Here is a 22164-nt window from a genome sequence, read left to right on the forward strand (position 1 = left end):
TCTCTCTCTGTTTCCTGACGGCGCTGGAGACAGGCTTACATTTCAATCTGGAGGAATAAGTGGGCTGGACTTGCAAGACTCCTGTCCCTCTGATTGGCTCGCTTCGCCAATAGAATTTCGAGATAGCGCAAAGCAGCTTTCCCATTGGTCCAAAACTTTGACATGACATGTCCCGTACAGAGTCCCCCTCCCTCCTCCTCTCTTTCGTCAGAAAGCAAAGCGGGGATATACCACCATGAATTGCGTTTGTTATTTAGACATATAGGGTGAGTATAATCCAATATCAAGATGGTGATTCTGGATCAGATCTTCACTTATCAACAGTGATGTGGCCGTAAATAAAAAGGTGCGTAAAAAAATCTCCTGGTTGTGAACATCACAAGGCAAACATCACATACAAAAACAGAAATCATAAATATTTTTAGACTACGGTATGTATTTTTCACTTAAATACCAAATAACCTCGTGTAACTTCTACCAAAAGTTTGATTTATTTTACAATGCATTTGTAATAAATATTAATATCAGATTAAAAATGTGTAAACTATTCTTCTGCCAATAGAAAGGTGCGTAAAATGAGTTTAGTTGCCTTCAGTCTCCACTGCATCCCTGCTTATCATTCATTTGAATGGCGGACCTTATGGTTGGTTTTCAGTAATTGACAGGGTGCGTTGGAGAAATGAGCGGTAATCCCATTTGTATGTTTTGATTGTCCATTACGCACCAACAATCGACTGCTATAACCTACTTATACACATACAATAACTTAAACTTGAAATAGTTAATACACGTCAAAGATTGACTACACAGGATGATATTTTGCGCAAAATGAGGCCATAAAAAGACAAAGATCTTAAAGCATGGTCGTGGAATTTGGAAATAACTGTCAGAAAACCTAAAATACAGGAACATTACGCACGATCATTTAATGTTGATTGTTTGTTGATAGTTTGATTTGTGCTACTGCTTATGCGTGGTATAACGGACATCATCCGTAAGACTTTTATTTAACTTGTTAATAGGTCGAATTCATTGATTGGCACCGGATAGGCCAAACGTTGCCATTCTTTGCCAATTACGCACAGCAAGTGCGTTTAGAGTACCCTCTCATAACCCTGATATGATGAGGTATTTATGTGTAGCTTTGTGTTTAAAGTATAATCAAATGCATAAGACCTTCGGATATGCCATTATGAAACAATAAAACGTGGATTATGATTAACTTTGCATATTGACTCGCTCTATAGAAACTCCAGTCGCGAGTAATAAGCGAGATTTGTTGCTTGCCGACACGAGAAACAAACACACGCCATAACTTAGCGCTTGGACTATTTCCCCCCGCCTGGCACATGCTTTCAGTTTTCCCATGTCCCTGCAAAAGGCCACGGAACAACAGTGACCTTCTTCGTCTCCATCGTGCTGCAGAATTTAAAGGGATCAACGCTGTGTAAACACCAAACACCCCCCCCCCCCCCCGCAGCACTGCTAGATATTGATGAAAATGTCTGCACTATCAATATGCATTAAGCATCAAAACGAGTCTGAGGGGAAATAATATAATAATACACAAAATTCGTCAGTATTTGTTTCAGCGCGCACAGCTCTCCGGCGCTATGGGTGTTCATGTGTGGGCAGGAATGTCGTGGACTCGGAGGGAAAACCCACCTCAATTTTCCATTTCTGGAATGGAGTTTACTCACCTTATGGTGGCATAAATCTCGATTACCGGTAGCCTATGTAAATGCACATACCGTTTAACCGTTATCACACTGATGTAAGACATGATGGAGATATGGGGCCTTTTAAGGGGGGGGGGGGACGATTTTCTGGAAATTGTATTGTAGTTTATATTTATTTATTTATGATTTTTTTATCTTGCCTTGTGGTGATCACGACTGGAGGTCAGTTAACTTTTTCTATTTATTTATTTATATTTACCACTAGACGACTGGTTGTCTCTCCCCCAGGTCACCTCCTAGCCCCCCCCCCCCCCCCCCCCCCACCCCACACACACACACGCACTCCTCCCCACTAATGCGTCAAGGATAATGTTTACCATTGGGAAACGTGCTCAACTTGTTTCCATTGAGGTGCTTCCGGTGGCTGAAATAACAGAAGGTCAGTTGTGGGGGATCAAAGGTCTCCCCAAAGTACTACATCTTCAGGGTTCAGGCTGAGCCACCTGGGATGCGCTCCTGCTACCAGTGAGAAGGAAAGCGCTCCTCTGATAAAACCATAATCTTGTTGAGCTCAGTGGTTCTCAAACTTTTTCACGTCAAAGACCCCTATACCACGGACCCCAATTTGATAACATGTTGTCCCATGGTCCCCCATCTAATATGATTTTTGTTTTTAGATGTTTTATTACAGAGGGTGAAACCCATAACATTCTGTGATTGTGGATGGAATTGTGATAAATGATTCCCCTTTTTGCCGGGGACCCATGGAATCCCCTCAAGGACCCCTGGGGGTCCCCGGACCCCACTTTGAGAACCACTACCCTGCAGGCACCTGAGACTGCGCAACTGCACACCCGTCACCTCTTGACAAACTCTGCAGATGATTGAAATGTTTTATGTCGCTGGTTGAAAAAAATTATTGAAACTTAGAATTCTTTCAAAAATATTACTTTCAGAATAGTTATTGCGATATTCTGAAAATCATAATGACTGACATAGTGATTCACTATTGACACATTATTATTATTGTTATCATCATCAATATTAAATCCAAATACTGTCATGTCATCATTATAATTGTATTATTATTAATAATAATATGTATATGTATTATTTTTTAATAATAATTATTAATAATAATTATTAATACTAATACTAATACTAATACTAATACTAATATTAATACAACGTATAATAACTTTTATCACTGCCCATTTAAGAAAGTGGGAACTGAAGGTTGAAGATACGTTTCGCTTCCTGTGGGATGTCTATGGGATGTTTCACATTTGTAGGCCATGTATAAATGTACTTATATTTAAACCGCCCATCCGCTCCCATTTCCCTGAACGCATCTTCTTTGATAATAAGAAGGAAGGCTATGCGACCTTTAGGCTATACACAAATTCAAGTAGGCCTACATTTTCGCTATAGGCCACAATGCTAATAAGCTAAAGCTGCACGCATGATTTCTGAAGACTGGCTGTCACAAGCCTAAAATTGTCCATGTCGAATTGAATTGTTCAGGCCGCCAGTGAAGGCAACGCATCACTTGTCAGACAGATTGTGTAACGATGGACTGAGCTTTCTGAAGCTGGGCGACTCGATCCCTTCGCCTGCTCATGCTCCCCCCCCTCTCTCTGAACTTGGAAAGTGATACAGAAACAGGCTGTCTTGTCTTCTTGTGTGATAAATGGCTTCAGGAATATCATGACGCTAATATCGTTTGCTTGTTCAGGTAGGCCTACAGCAAATACAAGTTTTGCATTTGAACCGAACTTATGGTTTAGGTAGGCTAACCATAGGCTATTTGCAAACTCCAACGACTCCAGAGACGTTTGTGTGTTGTGTGTGTGTGTGTGTGTGTGTGTGTGTGTGTGTGTGTGTGTGTGTGTGTGTGTGTGTGTGTGTGTGTGTGTGTGTGTGTGTGTGTGTGTGTGTTCGCTCTTATTATGCGGAGATTTAGCACTAGTGGCGTCAGTGTCATTGTGCTTTGGTAATTAACAGGCCTAAAATTTTTTCCTAATCTAATGCTTGAGGAACATTTTGAAGAAAAATTATATTATCATCAGTGGCGCCCCCCTCCAGAACACCCTTTGTACAAACTTTCAACAATCAACTTTCTTCTGTCTAAAACTGCTGTAATATTTTCCTTTTTAGCTAGTTGTTCTGTCTCCAACTTTATTAAATTTTACAAATGTATGGTAAAATAATAAGAATATATGCCTAGCTAAACTCGATTGAAAACATTGATAACCTGGCATACCTCAATTCAGCTGATAACCCGGCATACCTCAATTTATAGGCTATCAATGATTTGGTGATGCGAAATAGGCCTAAACCCACCAACTAATATATAGGCACATGAGGCTTTGCATCAACATAATGATGATGATGATGATGATAATTATCAGATTTATTCCAATCGAAATAATTGCGCCTCTGCATGAATTTTCTTATATTCAGCGCTGCTTACCTGTGTGCAGACATGAAACTATTATTATTATTATTGTTGTTGTTGTTGTTGTTGTTGTTGTTACTATTATTAGGCTATTATTATTATTATTTACCTTCGTTGAAAAAAATATTCAGCAAACAAAGCTTAAGCTCTTGTCCCAACAGGACCGTGATGCTGCATCTGTCGCTGCGCTGCCTGGATGTCTGCACCGTCTGCACTTGTAAGGCCAATCAGGCTTCGTGAAGTGCCGGTAGGCTATTTGACTTGCATTGTTTTCACGGGCTGATAAGTCCTTACATTGACTCAAGATGAGCAAGAGGCATGACGCGGCCAAAAATACTGATAGCCTTTAGAGTCCTGAAGGTATAGGCCACATTGAATGACAAAGGTTAGGCCTGCCAAAAAGCAACAACAACAACAACAAAAAGGAAAGTAAAAGTCTGACTAAAATCAGCTACCACCTTTACAGGCTATAGAGTTCACCAACTTTGGACATGGATCTATACGAGGTAAATGTATATCGGGCCAGAAGTACTGAAACTGATGGAAGTTATGAAAATATAGGGAAAAACATAAACCACAACCCTGCTGATGATGCATTTTCTTTCTGGCCATTGTTTTCCTTAATAATGGAAGTCAATGTTCACTCACAGTTGTACACATCACTGCCTGAAACAACCGTGATATGAAGATGGACCCTGATTTTAGACAGTTCACTCTCCAAATGTTTAATTCGTTTACGAAAATAGTCTATGGCATTCACGTGTTTTATGAGAGAGGATGAGCCTATATAGGCGACAAATTCCAAATAATATATAGGCTACAACGATAAATGTATACATGTTTGGATGTTTTCCTTGTTGTTTTGTTTTCAAGACGCAGTAAAGTCCCGACAGACGAGAGAAAACGCTGAATGGTGGCAACAGATTGACATCATACTATCATAGTGAGTTATGCTGATACACACTCCCACTTCGACTATCTTCTCCATGTCTGCTTTTCCCCACTTGTTTTACATTTCCAGCATTCAGCAAGTGAAGGCATGAGCAACATTTTTCTCTGCATTTGAGTGCACCTTGAGAGAAATGTAACGCAGCCAATAATTCATGAGAAAAACAAAAACAAAAACAAAACAATTAGCCATGCATTTTGGTTTGTAGCTGTCTGTGAACGCATTGCTTTATACCAACTAGAATGTGAAACAGGCGAGAGCTGCTGATTGCTTCAGCATTTCGATTAAGCCTGATCGAAAAAGCACGAGGAAGATCTTCAAAGTCATTAAACGTTTTATTTGCACCCAAACACATCCAGATTCCTCTCCATCGACGATTGCATTTCGGACTTTATCAGTGTTGTGGTAAATAAAAGATTCATGCTGTGACCTCCTGTCGGTGTCATATCAAAAATCAAACAAAAATGAATAATATTTACAGAAAATCGTTTTTATTTAATGAAAGGATTACATTACTTGTATTTGACCTCAAGATTAATCTGAGCCTATAACTATCAGACAAAAAGGGAGGTTAAGTCATGTCCATCCCTTCAATCGAACCAAAATGTTTCCAAATGATATCGGTGATGAATAACAAATACTCATTTTGTTGTGAAATCAAATTATGAGTGAAATAATGCGATAGAAATATTGGATATCAAAATGTTGTTAAGCGATTTGATTTAGGATATCAGCATTTAAATGTTCTCTGTAGCACCTGTCACGTGCTTTTCTCCACAAATGATGAGGACGACATCGATGTTGATAATGGGATCTCCCCCCATTAATCCATCAGCCATCATAATCTTTCTAGTATATAACGCCTGTGATCGTGCGGGTCTTATTGTTTCTGCATGGTTTCCAAATAGCTCCACTCATGTGTTTATCTGTTTTGCTTGAACGTATACACTTCTCTCCAATCTCCTTCAGGGCTGCAGCAGGCCCGTATAGCTGTAGGATATCTCACACACAAAAAACCCTATTTGCATCGTGGTCGTGGAGGCATTAAGGCAGAAATTGGGACATGCACCTGCATGCAGACACGTAAACGGGTTGAAGATTATTATAGGCTATCAATTACAATAAATAAATAAATAGTTTCTCAGCTGAAATGTCAAGGAACAGTCAACCCTGTATGTACAGTCTCTATAGCAACGCCCTTGATAGGCCCATTTATACATGTTACCATTTTATTATTATTATTATTATTATTATTATTAATAATAATAATAATAATATTATTACTATTATTATTGTTGTTGTTGTTTTTGTTATTATTGTTGTTTATTATACGACTTGATTGTTATTATAATAATAATAATAATTATTATTATTATCTTGATTTAAAGCCCTTTATTTACACGCAAAGAGCCAGCACTTGACATGTGTTTTGCCTATCTGACTTTAGACTCGAACTAATCAGATCCATCCGCGTAAAATGCAATGCAACTTGATAGCATACATGGCTTTGTATCAATGGGCCTGAACATCAAAACACATCTTATATCAAGAGACAAGTAATTGGAAGTGGATTGATACGCCTGGTCTGTAATCCATCCGCTGATTCTTCTTTGTGGTCATTCGGGAAAGGGGGGTCTTATAAGTCTATATGCTGAACGCAGACTTTCTTATCTGCAACACATGGGTGCAAAGCTCCCCTTGCTCCACTTTCGGAGATGGTGGGTAAATGTTCCCCTGCAGTTCCCAGTTGCTGTTCCCAACAGTCCCAGTCTATGGGGACACCAGTGATTTCTGATTTCAGAGAGGATGGGAAGTCTATCATATCATGCTGGCCCTGGCCCAACTGATATTCTTCACACGTCATTTCATATTGGCATTGTCTCCAAACTGATATTCCTCATTATGCATAAATTAATAGGCTATAGGGAACGTTTGGCTATTGATTTGGGAAATGTCGTCGCTTGAGCGCCTTTAAAATATCAATTGCTGATGACTCTAACCTTTAGCGTCCACATGCGGTGACACCATTAAACTCTTTTGCAGGTTAGCACTTCTCCAAAGTTGAGTGGCCCGGTAACTTTAGTGCGGCCTTAATGAGGACGAACGCGGGTTAACGACGTATGTAGTCGTGTTTCAGAGGCCAAGGCTGGGTTCCAAGAGAGAGGGACAAAAGAAACAATATTAACGACACTTTTAAGCATCCATCACTTTGACATCTGTTCGTCTGGCACCTGGCATTCATTAGTATTAAATATTACATTCCGCCCTAATTTGGAGCCCTCTTTATCCGGGTCCGACCAAGGACACTGGGAAAGATGGAGAGCTCTATATCCTCTTTACTGCGCTTTTAATGTTGTGTTTCTGTTGTTAGAAAGTGCAAATGGGGTGCTGATATAGAGTAGCCTACACCACTGTGAGCACTGGAATAGTTGAGTCATAACTGAATTATACCATTATTAAATTTCCTCATCCATTAAGACCCCTGCTGCACAAACAACATTCGCCGCAATTGGTCAGTTAGGGGCACACGGGGTTTTAGACAATGTTATTCGATGCTGCAATATCCCTATAGACTGGGAAAAATCAGATGTGTAATGTCAGCGGGAATTGTGACAAACTCTTCTGTCATTGTGCATGATTTATAATGTGGCCTATAGCTGGGTAACCTGCAGGCGCCGGAGGCTAAAATACTATATTTTGGATGGGCCAGTAGACTAATTGGGTGGGCCAGTTTTTCCCAGAAAAGAAGTTATAAAAACGTATTGCAGGTCTCAGTTTACAGATTAATTCGACATCATACGGGATTACCTGCACGGAGGGCCTTCCTAATCCATCTCGGGTAGCCTATGCTGCGAGATGGAAAATGCACAAGCGAGATGCATGTTGCAGAATCAGCATCAGGTACAATGAGGTCAGTTGATTCTTACAACAAGGCAAATAAGGGGCCACTCGCATTTTTGAGCAATGTGGCTTCCAGCAACTCCTTGATCGCCATTGCAAAAGTTGCATGTATCATGTCATGTCATCTCACCACTGTCAGTTGTAGGAGCTGTACAGCGGGCCACTATTGCCAGCAAGGACTATTATGATGACCAGACTCAGACCAGTTATTCTGCAGTACAGTGGCGCCATCTGCTGGACATTTTTTATACAAACAAACAATGCAGCAAGTGTGACATGTCACTGCCAGTGAGTGACATGTCACATTTGCACTACTGTTTATTGTTTTTCTTAAAATGTTGAACTTTATCCATAGCGCAAAAACGGATAAAAACCAGGTTTGTGTGTTTGCTTGTATTAATCGGTAGCCACACTGATACAGCCTGATGAAAACCAACGGTTGAAACGCGTTGCGTTTTGTATCTTGCCCGTATCACCTATATGAAGATGTACACTGTTTGTTAACTGTGAAGTACGCAGGTACAAATTACTTCTTATTAAATTTATTTACCTTTAAACTCTAAGCAGCTCATTTTTCGCTTTGTTATTAATCGGTAGCCTAAATGGTTGAAGCCAAAGCCATTACAGTTAGCAACCCCACCCCCCCTCTCTGCCGGACCGCCCCGTTCCTTATTTCCATTTCAAGAAGTTGGCAACCCTAGTCACTGGGTCCTGCTCACCCTAAACTGATGATCAAGATTTCACAGGTTTAATGACCCCTATAGGCCCTCACCCCATATAAAATATTTTAGTACGCATGAGGATGAGAAATATATAGCCTATCGTAAATCACCATTCAGCCTAAAATTGCAGAGGCATGATTTTTCGTCCATAATATTGCCCAGCTCCATACCAGCTAGGAAGAGGCCTGTATAGCTCACCCAGATAAACATGTGGATGTGGTGCAGAAGGTTGTTGGTTCAATCCCAGCGTCAGACTGGCTTCTTCAGAATGCTTCTTTATTATCAGTAGTTTAAACACTGATATCAATAAGCTGGTGAATTAGGCTGTGCTATCCCTGACTCTAGCTCAGTGAGATAAACAGCTGCTTGGTGTGTAGTTGTTCACTGGTTCAAATCCAGTCCATTCTCACTTTTTATGCTTTCAAATCACATGCCAAACTGAGAAATATATAGAGATGTATTTTGATTGTACACCTGTCTCAATCTCAGGAATTAAAATACCAAAGCAGTTTCTCAGCAGTCAAAGGGCAAACAGATCTGAGGCCTAATCACAGCCTGTTAACTGTTCAGGTGTGGCTAGTTTGACTGAGGCTAAGGGCTTTTAGACACTTAACAAAAACCTTTTCACAGTGGCAAATAAATAAGTTACCCTGTTGCAGCAGTCAACCCACCTGGCCTAATGGATAAGGTGTCTGGTTTTGGATCAGAAGACGAATGGCTTGAGTCCCTTTGTGGTCAACTTTCTAGTTCAGCAATTCCAGAAGTTTATTTTAGAGCAGCAGGCATTATAACTGTTATTGGTAGTAGTTGTCAGTTTCTAACCACATGTAATCTGTTGACATGCATTTGAACAAATTTTACACAGTATCGATAAACAGAGATTGGAAAAGTACACGCATTCTTTACTTAAGTAGAAGTACAGTTACTTGTTCAAAAGAAGACTGGTACTGTTTCAACTTGTTTACTCAAGTAAGAGTAAAAAAAGTACAGACTCTGAAAAGTAAAAATATTTCTATGTTTCTGTGTAAAGCTAATAGAAACTTGCATCATATTAAAATAATTCAAAGGCTATTCAACTTAAAATATCCCCTCCAAGATATATAAAGACTATATTTTGAATAATAATTTGTGTGATATGGTTTTTCCATGGAAAAGGTGCAGATAATGCGTAAAGGCTGGGGGAGCGCGAGATGAGAGACAAACAACATCATATTTGTCTGTCATGCATTAAAACTAAAGTAACTAGCCTGTTTTGAATGTAAGGAGTAGAAACTATAGAGATATTTGTGTTAAATTGTAGGGAGTAAAAGTTAAAAGTTGTCAGAAAAATAAATACTCAGTAAAGTACAGATACCTGAAAATCCTACTCAAGTACAGTAACAAAGTATTTGTACTTACTTCCCATCTCTGGTGTACTTATTACTTTACTGTAATGTAGCCTTTAAAACCAGGAAGACAACACTTATGTCATATCACCATATCCAAAATCTAAGCCTTAATCTCATATCACCATATCTATATCAATATCATATCATATCCATATATTGCCCTGCGCTTTATAATCTACAATCTATAATCTCTCTGGGACAGATCGGGACATGGAGAAAGAGAAGGGTTTGCTAAGTCAGTGTGCAGGCCGGGTGGTTGCATAGCGTACCCTGCGTAGGATGCGGGCTCAGAGGAAGGTGAGCGGTTTGAATTCCCAGCAGAGAAACCTGGGTCAGGCCAGTGAGTAACAGTTTCCCTTCCCTCTGCAGCTACTCTCGTCTCAGTGCCCTTGAGCAAGGCACTGCATCCAATGGAGCTGGCCAACAGTGTTCGTCATATACGTATCTTCCAGGTGTGACTTCATATAAGTCTCCCTCCCCTGTAATTACCATCCCAGACTGTTGGTGAAAGTAAGAATGACTTGAATAAGGGTTAAAAACATCCCGAGTAATTCTGTCACTTACTTGAGTATCCTGAAGAGGGCAGCAAAGCACCAGTCAGTTGTAGCACTGAGAGTTCAAAGTCTCTTTTTGTCTTAGGAGGATCAGTTCAGTTCGGGGATTACTTTCCAAAAGACCAAGCAACCAAATGTTGTTTCAGGATAATAAGACATGAAATCAAGTTGGAGTGGCATGAGTCACAGTGACTGCTGACCCAGTCTATATATAGACTCCTTGCTAATGCTATATATAGCAAGGAGATATCAGTTTCCACAATGGATCTCAGGAAAACATTTGAACGGCTTTGAAGGAAAGAAGTGGAAAGGTGAAACTGTTGTGCCTCTAATGCAAGTTCTAATTCACACAGAGCTGTTATTTCTTCACACAGCATGTCATCTTCGCAGGGTGGCTGTTCTGGAGCGGAAAACATGTAGCCAGCACCTTTTAATACAGAGTGATGCTGATTTATATAGATTAGATAATGTCTTTCCTCAGAGCTTTCAATTGTTCAAGTGCTTGAGGACCAAGAAGAAAAGGAAAATATTTTAAAAGTTCTGAAGGTGAAGTTTGAAAGTTCACCTTAACACTTTTTTTTTGCAAATACCGTATTGTCACTTTTGAAACAATATTTTTAGCAAGTTTAAGTAATACATTTTTGTATTCCCAGCTATATTAGTCAAAAGATGTCATGCTTCTTTTCCTTTGCATTAGCTTAGTTAAGCACAAGGCCAAGCTCGAAATGAACGTGCGAAGCGTGCAATATTTCTAATGTCCATAATAATCTCATTTTTGTATTCAGTCTATTGCTATCATTAATTGAGAAGGTCTTTATGCTAAATCATTTTATTATTTATTATTATATTATTTATTTATTTTATTATTATTGCATTTGAATAGCCATATGTTTTAGAGCAACTATGCTTACTTTTAGTCTGTACTGTATTTATGCATTTCCTCTATTATTTGAGGAAGTTTTATTTTTAGGCTCAAGAGTTGTGGGTACTGTATATGGTTACTATGGTAGCACCTGGCACTTAAGAGACAAGAATCATTCTCAACTCCCAGAACTGAGCTTTGTTGATATTAAGGAACCATTCCCAAATATGCAGGGTAATCCCAAATCACAAAATCCGTCCCAAAGCACATTTGGGATGGAATTTTGGAGGTAAAGAGGAGGGGCTGGATGGAACATTTCAACTCAAAAGCAACTGACATTTCAATATTTTTGTGAGCTAACCTATACTTTTTTTCAAGTAGCCTAAACATAATCTGGAAATAACATGATCATACAACTTTGCAAACAAACCACATTCAAATAATGGATTTGATTATCCAAAAGTGACCCTTAGGATGGGCTTTCTTTCATCCTGGTTGATGTGGAAAAGCCTCCTCAAAACATCAGATCATCCAAATCAGTCACATTTTTTAAACTCTTCATAAAAGCTTTTTTTGTTCATTGTTTGTCTTATTATACCCTCTGCCTATTTGCTTTCACCCTGGCTCTTATTTGCCTTTTATCTTAACTGTGCTGTTGATGTCAGTCTCTCTCTCCTTTCCCCTGTTTTGTGCATGTATAACCCCCTATTTTGTAAAGCACACATTGGTTTTGTATTTTAAAGCGCCATATGAATAACGTTGCTTGACTTAGTGATTGCATGCTTCCAACTCACAGCTGCTGCATGCTCAACCAACTTGAGCCTCACAAGACCCACAGTTTACAACAGAGAGACAGAGAGAGATGTGGCTGCCAAGTCATTAGATACCCCCCTTCCTCCCCCTCCTCATGATAATGCTAATAGTATTTACAGGACAGGCAGAAGGGGAGAGGATACCAGAGGCAGGTGCAGCTGCCAAGGCATCATGCTATATACAGTGAGCATGTTAGTTTTACCCATTGAGATATTCAAGGAGTAACAAACAGCGATTTCAATGTGGCTGCTTGGTTGGTGGACAAATGACTCAGGTTGGAATCAATCGCAGCCGTTCAGGGTTTTATGTGGTTCAGTGGAAAATAGTGTTTAAAAATAGGACAAAAGTAGAGGAAATCTTTTTGTTAGAGCAGTGGTTCTCAGAATACCATGGGTCAGTTCAGGGAGTCCCATGCAGCAAATTAATGAATTGTCCAAATTCACCATACCTATTCATTTAACAGAAGGAATGTGGAAGAATAACTGCTTTGATGATAGTTTTGCTGTTATCTCTAGACTATTATAGACATTCATTGAATTCTGGACAAAATCATATCTGACAATAAAAACTATTTGAGATTTGCATCCAAGAGACAAATGTGAGTCGTTGCTCTAAAAAATTAGGGGACCTTGATCAAGTTTGAGAATCACTTAGAGGACAACATTTCAGATTGAAATCAATTAACACCTAGTGGCAACTTCAATGGTAAATAAATTACAAGCTTTTGATTGTTTTATGGGGTTCAATTTAAGCAGTATTTAACCATGCCAGTTTAAGATGTTAGAACCTCCTATATCGTTTAGTTGGTGCTAAATCCAGAGCCAAGTGAGGAAAATCTCCATTGGTTGAGAAGAGATTGGAAATGGAGAGTTGAACAACAGAGTAAATATTTGGCAGTGGAGAGCTCTTGGGAGCGGCAGAGGACCCTCTCTGGCTGAAGCCTGCGGGTGTTAAATAGATTAAGGGGCTGCCAGGTCATTGTGGAAAGAAAATTCCCGCTCTTTGGACATGACTTTTCTTTGCCTTCCAGTGTTTTTGCTCTCCAATCGAGTGCCCTCTGCAAACTACCCACTCAGCAAACCTGCCTACTGTAATCCGCTGTTTGTCAACCACCACTGCCTGTGTACACAGAAATGCTTCACAAGGGAATCACTCCTCTGAAGAGCAGCTGAGGAGGTGTTGTGTGTTTTGGGTGCTTGTGCTTCATCTTAAAAGTATAGTTTGAACAATATTTCCTTTTCAACCACAGGACTTGATGTATAAATAATGTTTTATGTAAGGATAAAGCCACAAATTAAGGCTGCATTAAGCGCTTTGTGTTTGCCATATGGACTATTAGTCGTACAGGTCAGTGAATTTGCTCAACTGTGAAAAACTAAAAGGAATTTAATACGTGCCAAATCGCACATATAATATTGCTCTGGTCTATAGACTTGGCGGCAGTAGACGTATAGCAGTAGATAGTGGCCCGGATCCTATTCAGGTCCATTCAAAACCATGACAACAAGGAACAAGCTCGGATTTATCCTAGAAAGTTAAAGGACATTGTGCCGGGGCGTCAATCAGGCATTATTGCGGGACTGAACAAATGCAAAATCTTGACTGGAACAAATGCTTCCAACGGGTCTCGGACGCGGGGCTACATTTTCCTCTTTTGTCCTCCTCCTCTGGTTGGCATGTATTTGTGTTCCCTCTATACGACCACCCAGGACGACTGAGAGGCATGTCCTCTCCCTGCCTCATGCACCTCACTGAAGTGGATGTGGACCAATATCAAATACGAAAGAAATAGCCTATACGCCCCACATTAGACAGGAATCACGCATTTAGTACGTTTTCCCTCTGATTGGGCAGTTAAATGCCATTGGCTTTTCTTTTTTTTTTTTTTTATATTGAGAGCTCAAGCAATACCAGAAATTTATTTGGAAGCCACAATGTTCTCTCTAAGCTTTGTACGTCTGTGCAGGATATTTGGTGACCTCTAGCAATCTATCACAATGATGATATCGTGTCATCAATCATTGCAATTAATCAATGATTGGAAGTTTTGGTTTGGCAGTAAATAATATCAGATGCAGGGACTTTGACACCTTCGAGTTTAGTGAATTGACGCCCTTTGACATTTCTCCAAACATATAATGTAAACAATTTAAGAAAAAGGATATCATGTGATATGAGATCATGCGATAATATATCAATAAAAAATGTCACCTGCGGGTCTATTTAGGCTATCAATAATTTCAATCAGCAAAGTAAAAAAAGAAGGGGGGGTTCCTACAAAAGTAAAAAAAAACGTGAACAAACCTGCTGCTGCCGCCTAAATGCTCGGAATTCTCCACATTGTAAAACGTCAGAATTCTCACGCCTGCAATTATACGCCTATAATGGGCCGCACAGCAACACGTGTATTAGCTAAACCAACTCAAGGCATCACGCTAATTGCTCACTTTGTATGCAAATATTGGACACGTTATTTTGGCAAAGGGGTGGAGGGGGTGATGATGCTGGGCTGTGTTGTCAGTTGCCACCCAAGACGTGATTCAACTACAACAATTACCATTATCTGTTTCCCAGTTTGACGATACGGGACGAATCTGTAATGATGACGAGTGTTTCCTTCGGTCATTGTTGAGGCTCTCTGGGCTTTTTCATTGTGCGCGTCCACACCTACCATCATTGGGTGACAGCACTCGAGCCATTCAGGTACTCTGCAGAAGAGAGGCTTTATAAGCAGGCTGTGTTTGCGGCTTATGGAGTGCTGTTTGTATAAACTGAGCCTAGTGCACACATTGGTATTCTAGCTGGTGTTTTGACAGTGTGTAGCCCCGCTTTGCCTCGAGTGGAGAGAATCCGCACGGCATACACTGTATTGGATAGGGTTTTATGCCATTTGGAGAGCCTTTACGCAATTTGGAGAGCTTTTACGCAAACGGTTTGGGGGCAATGGCCGTACCGACAAAGTTCAGTTTTTCTGTCAGGAGCATCCTGGATTTGCCTGAGCATTATGCGGAGACGGTGCCGCGGTCCTCGCCGCTCCACTGCTCGCCCTACTCCTCCTGGATGGACTGCGACCGGAGTCCATGTATATGTAAGTGCATAAAGCCGTGGCGCGTTGATGGTGTTGCATTTATTTATCATTCGATCATAAAAGTCTGCGAAAAATCACCCTCCCTCCTCCAGCCTATTGGAAGTCTGGTTACGTTTACCGTAGTTTAATAGGTTTGTTTTAAGACGAGGATAGACATGTCATTTGACAACCCGAGTTCATGCTGTGATGGGGCATGAATCCGGTATCCAACGCATTGTCCAACCGGGTATCCAACCTGCTGAGTGTCCACGAGAAAATTACCATCCCTACCCACTCCGAGAAAAGAGAATTTCCCTATAGAGTGCCATTATAATATTTTCTTATAGCTAAATTGACTAACCTCTTCTTTTCATTTATGCAGCTTCAGATGAAGGCAGTCTCGAGGCCTCCCCGGACTCAACCAAGCCGGATGACTCAGCCCTGGATTCGGAGTCCGAGAAGAGCAGCAGCAGCAAGAAGAAGAAGCGGCGGGTTCTGTTCTCCAAGGCGCAGACCCTGGAGTTGGAGAGGCGCTTCCGTCAGCAGCGCTACCTGTCCGGCCCGGAGAGAGAGCAGCTGGCCCGCATCCTCAGCCTGACCCCCACCCAGGTGAAGATCTGGTTCCAGAACCACCGCTACAAGATGAAGAGAGGACGGGCAGAGGGGGCGCAGGAGATGGAGATACCCCCTCCAATTCTGCGCAGGGTCGTTGTGCCAATCCTGGTCCGGGACGGGAAACCGTTCCACACCTGCTTATTTGACACGGACAAAAGTGGCTGTATGGCGCCGACCACCTCTCCCTTCACTTTGGCATACCAGTCTCTTCAGCATCCGTCCCCTCCGGTTAGCCTTCCTCCCGGATATCAGCACTTTCCCAGCACGGTGGCCTCCAGATACTCCTTCCCCTGGAGAGACTTTTGGAGCGACTCGGTTCAGTTTGGTACTTTCAAGTGAAGCCTCCTTATAGAGCCTCATTTAATGCACAAATTCATTTAGAATGGCATCAAATGTTTTCTGAATGTTCACTGCAAAAAAAAAAAAAAATCGAGCAACTTAAAATGTTTTAGATTCTCACAGCAGGATGAAACTATTTTGCACATTTTATTTTGATATTTTGTGTACGTCTGTGACTATTTTGATACTTAAAATATGCTGATAATATTTTCTCGTGCATGGGCTTACTGGTGTAGCCTACAGAAGATTTTGTTTATCCTGTAAAATAATGTATTTTTATGCGTGTGTTGGTGTGAAGCTATAGACAGTATTTGTAAAACATATTTTTTGTTGAGGTCAAATGGAGGATGCGCTTGGTCATATTAGAAGAAGAGTTGCCGGTAGTAAAGTCAGTAGGCTATTATCCTGAATGTAAGGAAAGTATAATGTTATTTGTTGTCTTCAAGTAGTCCTTCATTAAAGGCCATAACTGTTTAAATTGTTGCTTTTTTCTTGAACAAAATGATTAATAAATACTTTCTCCTATTTTGTAATTTGTCACTTTTATTTATGTATTATATATATTTGTTTATAGACTAGACCTAATAATATTCAATCTAGTCCATGGATACGGTCGTTTCTAAAGCTGCTTATTTGTATGAAAATTATGCTTTTATTTAAACGTAAAGCAAATTTGATCAATTTAGCATTCCAGTCTGGCTTGAATCAAATATGTAGCAGGTCATGACACAGGCCCAAAGGCTTTTATGATGTTAAAAACTCATCAAGCACCCAAAAGCTGAGCAAACATTACTTGCGGAATGAATTTGGTTAAGCATAAGAATACCCAGTAAACATTACAGCCTCACTCACTATAGCCTTTTTGTCGTCTGGGCCATGGGGTGCTTTTCACTTTTAAGCAAATTAACGTTTTGTTATCCTAAGTCAAAAGTATAGGCTAAATAAGGCTATAAGAATAAACTGGGGGGGGGGGGGTCATAGGAGACCTTATAGGGTTTGAAGAGGATGTTATTTTTACTCGTATTTCCAACGGGGCACATCAGCATGAGTGTTTTATTCAGTTTCGCCATTTAAAATTTGGTAGGCTAAATGAAATAACACAGCAAATATTTCTAGTTTGGTTGATTTTTCAGTTAATAATTGTCCACTCATGAAACATTATGCTTTCCATATTGGCAAGAACTGATACCCAAAAGTGATTAACACTTAAATTAAGATGATTTTGCGCAGTATTCCCCATATATTTTGGATAGAATACAACTTTTTGAATAAATACTGTATTATTGAAGAACTTAAGTGCTCATCTGCACGGAGGGGTTTCCTTGCTTTCACGCCCCCTGTGATGTTGTTTGCTCGTCCTGTGACCCTGCAGCGCATCGTCCCTGTCACCTGGCCCTTTGTCCGTCTTGCTGGGGCCACCTTGTATCACATATGGAGGGGACTGGCCAAACCCCTCAGCCCGCTGCATCTCCCCTTAAACACTCTTTTTGTCTGGGTGTCTCCCCGTGAATGGACCATTGTCCTTCATCCAAAAGGGACCTAGACAAAATCTTTAGTGTTTCAATTCCCGTGATGTTTAATCAGTCCCTGCGACAAATTTATGAGGTTTAACTGCACAATGGTGTTTTAGAGCATCGTGGGGTTTAAGGGTGACAAAGACAGGCTTTTAGAGGTTGCCATTGGTTTTTTAAGTTGGTCAGAGGAATTGTCTGAAAAGGATGGGCTCGGTATTCCTACCCATCCTAGTTTTACTCGTTGGCCAACACTGGGCCCCTTTGGGAAAGATATGTTCCAAGGCAACGGGAGGCGCTTTGACAAGTGTTTGCAAAATATGTTCAATATAGGATTTAGGATTTACTTTTTATACTAAACTTTGGTATTATTTGGTTGCTATTATATTTCGATTTGCACATGCACGCCTAGAAATGCACTTCAACCATCAAAGCTTTACCAAAGATTGTCTTTTGCTCTTTGTATTCAACAGATTTTGTTATTAGTCTGCTGCAGTCATGTAAGGGAATCATTGTCTAAAAAAGTTAACATTCTTGCAGTTTATTTTTAAATTAAACTTCTGTTGTTTCATCAGTGCTACAGCCAAACCAAATGGCTCTTAACATTTACTCATCAGGAAGAAGAATAAGGCCTATTTAGGAGCAGGGAAAATAAATCTTAAGGGATTTAACTATTTATTGTTATGCATAGTAAAAATATTTCACAAAGCAACAAGACACTGACATCTCTGGTGTTTTTTCAATTGATTGAACTATAACTTATTATTAGAGGCTGATTGCGCTGACTTGGATATAAACTAAATGAGTTTGATTTAGTGCATCTGGAGCCATGGGTGATGTGCTGCCAGCCACAATCCACTTAAGATGCATGACAGTGGCTAGAGAGGACATGGCTGACTTTATAGTCTCAGAGTCAGAATACAACAGTCTGTGGTAAAAGTTGAAAGTTATCACTCAGCACAGATGTGACTGCAGCATTTGAATCAGGCTAAAATTGATTGTGATGGCGAGCCTGATATGGACAAGAGTGTCGGACTGCATTCTTCATCTCAGCCAATAATTAAAAACAATAGTGAATTATCAACTTATACTTTTGAAAGACCAAGTATTATACATGTGAAGATGAGCAGTTGAAAAGTTTCAAATGTTTTGACATTGCCTGCTGACCTCTCCACTGGATTCAAGATTCAAGATTAATTTGATATATAGCCATAAGTGAGTATGTTAGAGGAATTTGTATTTGTGCAGTATGCAGTGCAGCAATCACAGCAATAGCAAAAGCAAATAGCAAAATATAGAGCAGACAGAAGAGAATGTCCGTGGGATAATGTCCATGTAAAATGATCATGTAAAAGTCCATGCGAAATATCAAGTTGAGTCCTTAAATGTCTGTGGGATAATGTCCATAGGGAGAAGGGGCCCAGTCGTTGCAGAGCCGGATTGCTCCGGGGCATCTGGGAAGGGGATGTCAAACTCCTGACTTTTGGGGGCTTTCGGATAGCAATTACGTAGAAGCTGTCCCTGTGATGGGTGGTTCTGGTACTGCAAGACACCAGTCTTCTGCCATGGGGGAGAACCCTGAAGAGTTTATGGATGGTTGGGTCGGCCATAATTTTCTGAGACCGCGTTAGCATCTTGGCAGTGTGGTCTTGAATGGATGGCAGGCTGCACCCGACCACCTTTTCACCTCGGCGGATGATGCGCTGCAGTCTGGAGATGTCCTTGCGGGCAGCAGCAGCATACCAGACAGTGATGGATGGGGGTGATGGATGGGGGAAGGTGGGGCTGCATTTTTCCTAGTCCACAACCATCTCCACTGTCTTTTTGGCATTGAGCTCCAGGTTGTTTTGATTGCACCAGGTCATCAGGTGGTCGATCTCCTGCCTGTACACAGACTCATCTCCATGAGAGATGAGCCCTATGAGGATGGTGTCATCTGCGAATTTCAGGAGCTTGACAGACTGATGGCTGGAGGTGCAGCTGTTGGTACATGGAGATAACCCTTCAGTTCAAATGCTTGTTTTGCCCATGGAACAAAAAGTATGCAAGCTGCAGGTTCCTCAAGCTTCCTGATGCTTCTCTTCATTTCAGTTGATACAAAAATATTTTTTTGAATATAGAAATCATGTCAGTATATTGAAGAGAAGGTGTTTTAAGCATCAATCTATCTATAACATGGAGGACATGTGTACTGCAAGTATTGGGGACACGCATTGTACAAAAGGCTCCATACTCAGTTTGTGCCCTGGACAGCAGTAGAGGAGGCTGCCTTTTCTCATTTCCCTTGGTGTTTGATCATGCGTGCAGATGGTGCAGATGCATTATCTGAAGTCAGTTTTGTTAGTTATTTCCTTTGTGTATTGATTTCATGATTATTTGACTTAGATTGGTTCGATTACTTAAAGCTGTTTCCCTGTTGTTAAATTGAACCATTTGTTATAGAATCATTTTTTAATACTTTGTTTGTGTTATAGGTGTAAATCATCTGTACCATTTGTCTACATGTGCCAACCTACCATCAACAATCAAGGGATCTGTTGAATAAAAACCCTTGCATTTGGTTCCTCTGAGTCCTCCTCACTCTTACCGATGCCCCACTTGCTGAGGCTACACCTGTAACCTACCCACTAGCAGTTTGTACACGTATGATATGATATGATATGAGAAAGGTGCCAGTTTTCAGGGATTGTTCCCTATACTGCAGACAGTATTCTCATCATATTTGCATTGCTTATTCTTAACAAATCTACAAACTGTTGTAAAAAGAAAGACCAAAACAATCTGTATGACAAAAATAAGAGAGATGAGTTGATGGAACTCCATTAAGGTCAGCTTTGCAGAAAATAAATAATTGGCAACACAGACTGCATTGTTGTTTTGAATGTTAGAAGGAATAACACTAAATGTTGGGATTCTCTACTGAAATTCTTCTTGTCCACAATTCAGACAACATACAATGATGCTTTCTCAAGCTATAAACCCCATGAGCCAAGACTTTAAAAGGATGTGCTTCAACATGTTGCAGTAAACCGAAAAATATACCTCAAAATTAAATCTACACCAAATCTAGCCTCACAATCAATCCATTCTCTAGACAGCTGCGCATCTGTGTGACGTTACCGATTTGGGCCTGGACAAACTCTCCTCCCTCCTTTCTGACTACTGCTGCCCTATACATAGACGCAGAGCAGTTTCAAACTTTCTGATCAAATTTAAGGGTTTACATTTAAAAAATGATACCGAATGCTATAAGCATACAGCCTATGCTGTACCATCAATAGTTGAGCAGGGGCAGGAGATAAATGATGAAATTATTTTTCTCAGTTTCAGTGCAGTTAGGCCTACATGCGTTTAAGTATAGGCAATGGGCATACCTAGAACAAAAGTGCAGTAAGTACAAAATGTTGAGTTGAATTGTTAAAGGACAGTCAAAAAACAGCCAGCCAGGTTCCTACTGGCAGACTGAAAATAGTTTCCTGTGGTTTGTTATACAAACCTCCACTAGATAGCAGTATAACACATGCTATCAGTTTGCAAAATCACTCACTCACTGTGGTTATGACCAGATGGTGATTTCAGTTGGTGAAAAATAGATGTTCCATTAGGGGCCGTGCTTCACCGCTGAACCACATGCTGTAGCCTACATTTGAACACTCCTACACTGGTTTGGACAATGGTGTGTTGGCGGCCTGGTGTGTGACGTCATTCCTGTAGAATAGATGCTGTTCTCCACACTCCAAAGTAGCCTGGTGACGCGAGGTTACTCCAAAGTCACTCATCCAGCATGCTGCTTTGCACCATGTCATGACCATGAAACAACATGATGTTCAACTCCGCCAGTTGGAGATTCAAGAAGCTGCTGAAAACATCTCCTTGTGTCTCCTTCAGTGGATAATTGCTGATGCAGCTTTCTGCTTTCTGTCCAAGAAGTGAGTTTTGTGTGTGTGTGTGTGTGTGTGTGTGTGTGTGTGTGTGTGTGTGTGTGTGTGTGTCTTCTTTCTCATGTGAGATGATCGATGAAGAAAAACACAAGCATAGGGGAGAAGAGAAGGCATTTTGGGGTGAGTCAGGAATTAATTCATTCATTCAGTCAGTCAGTCAGTCAGGAATGGAGGATGATGTCATCAGTGATGATGTCATCAGTGATGTCATCAGTGCTAAACTTGGGCTGTTGAAATGGTGATGATGCCATCAGTGATGATGTCATCAGTGATGTCATCAGTGCCAAATTTGGGCTGTTGAAATGGTGATGATGTCATCAGTGCCAAACTTGGGCTGTTGAAAGATGTAGTTTCCTCGACTGGGC

At 40.6% G+C, this 22164-nt stretch overlaps 1 protein-coding gene across 2 annotated transcripts; it reads left to right on the plus strand.

Moving 5' to 3' along the window:
* Window positions 1-213: 213 nt before the first annotated feature.
* nkx2.9 (NK2 transcription factor related, locus 9) lies at window positions 214-16486 on the plus strand (the record flags this gene model as incomplete). 2 transcript variants are annotated; one of them, XR_014552508.1, is made up of 4 exons in its annotated part: window positions 214-346; window positions 4299-4384; window positions 5011-5080; window positions 15776-15904. XR_014552508.1 is itself a non-coding variant. In XM_083632463.1 (2 exons), the coding sequence occupies 2 exons, from the start codon at window positions 15270-15272 to the stop codon at window positions 16345-16347; spliced, it is 717 nt and encodes a 238-aa protein (XP_083488589.1). In that variant the 3' UTR covers window positions 16348-16486. The 2 variants fall into 2 exon arrangements, 1 of the variants encoding a protein (XP_083488589.1); XM_083632463.1 differs by lacking the exons at window positions 214-346; window positions 4299-4384; window positions 5011-5080 and adding an exon at window positions 15270-15414 and having other exon boundaries at window positions 15776-16486.
* Between the last annotated feature and the right edge of the window lie 5678 nt (window positions 16487-22164).

Source organism: Poromitra crassiceps, assembly GCF_964638095.1.
Source record: "Poromitra crassiceps genome assembly, chromosome: 3".
In the NCBI taxonomy this organism is placed as follows: domain Eukaryota; kingdom Metazoa; phylum Chordata; class Actinopteri; order Beryciformes; family Melamphaidae; genus Poromitra; species Poromitra crassiceps.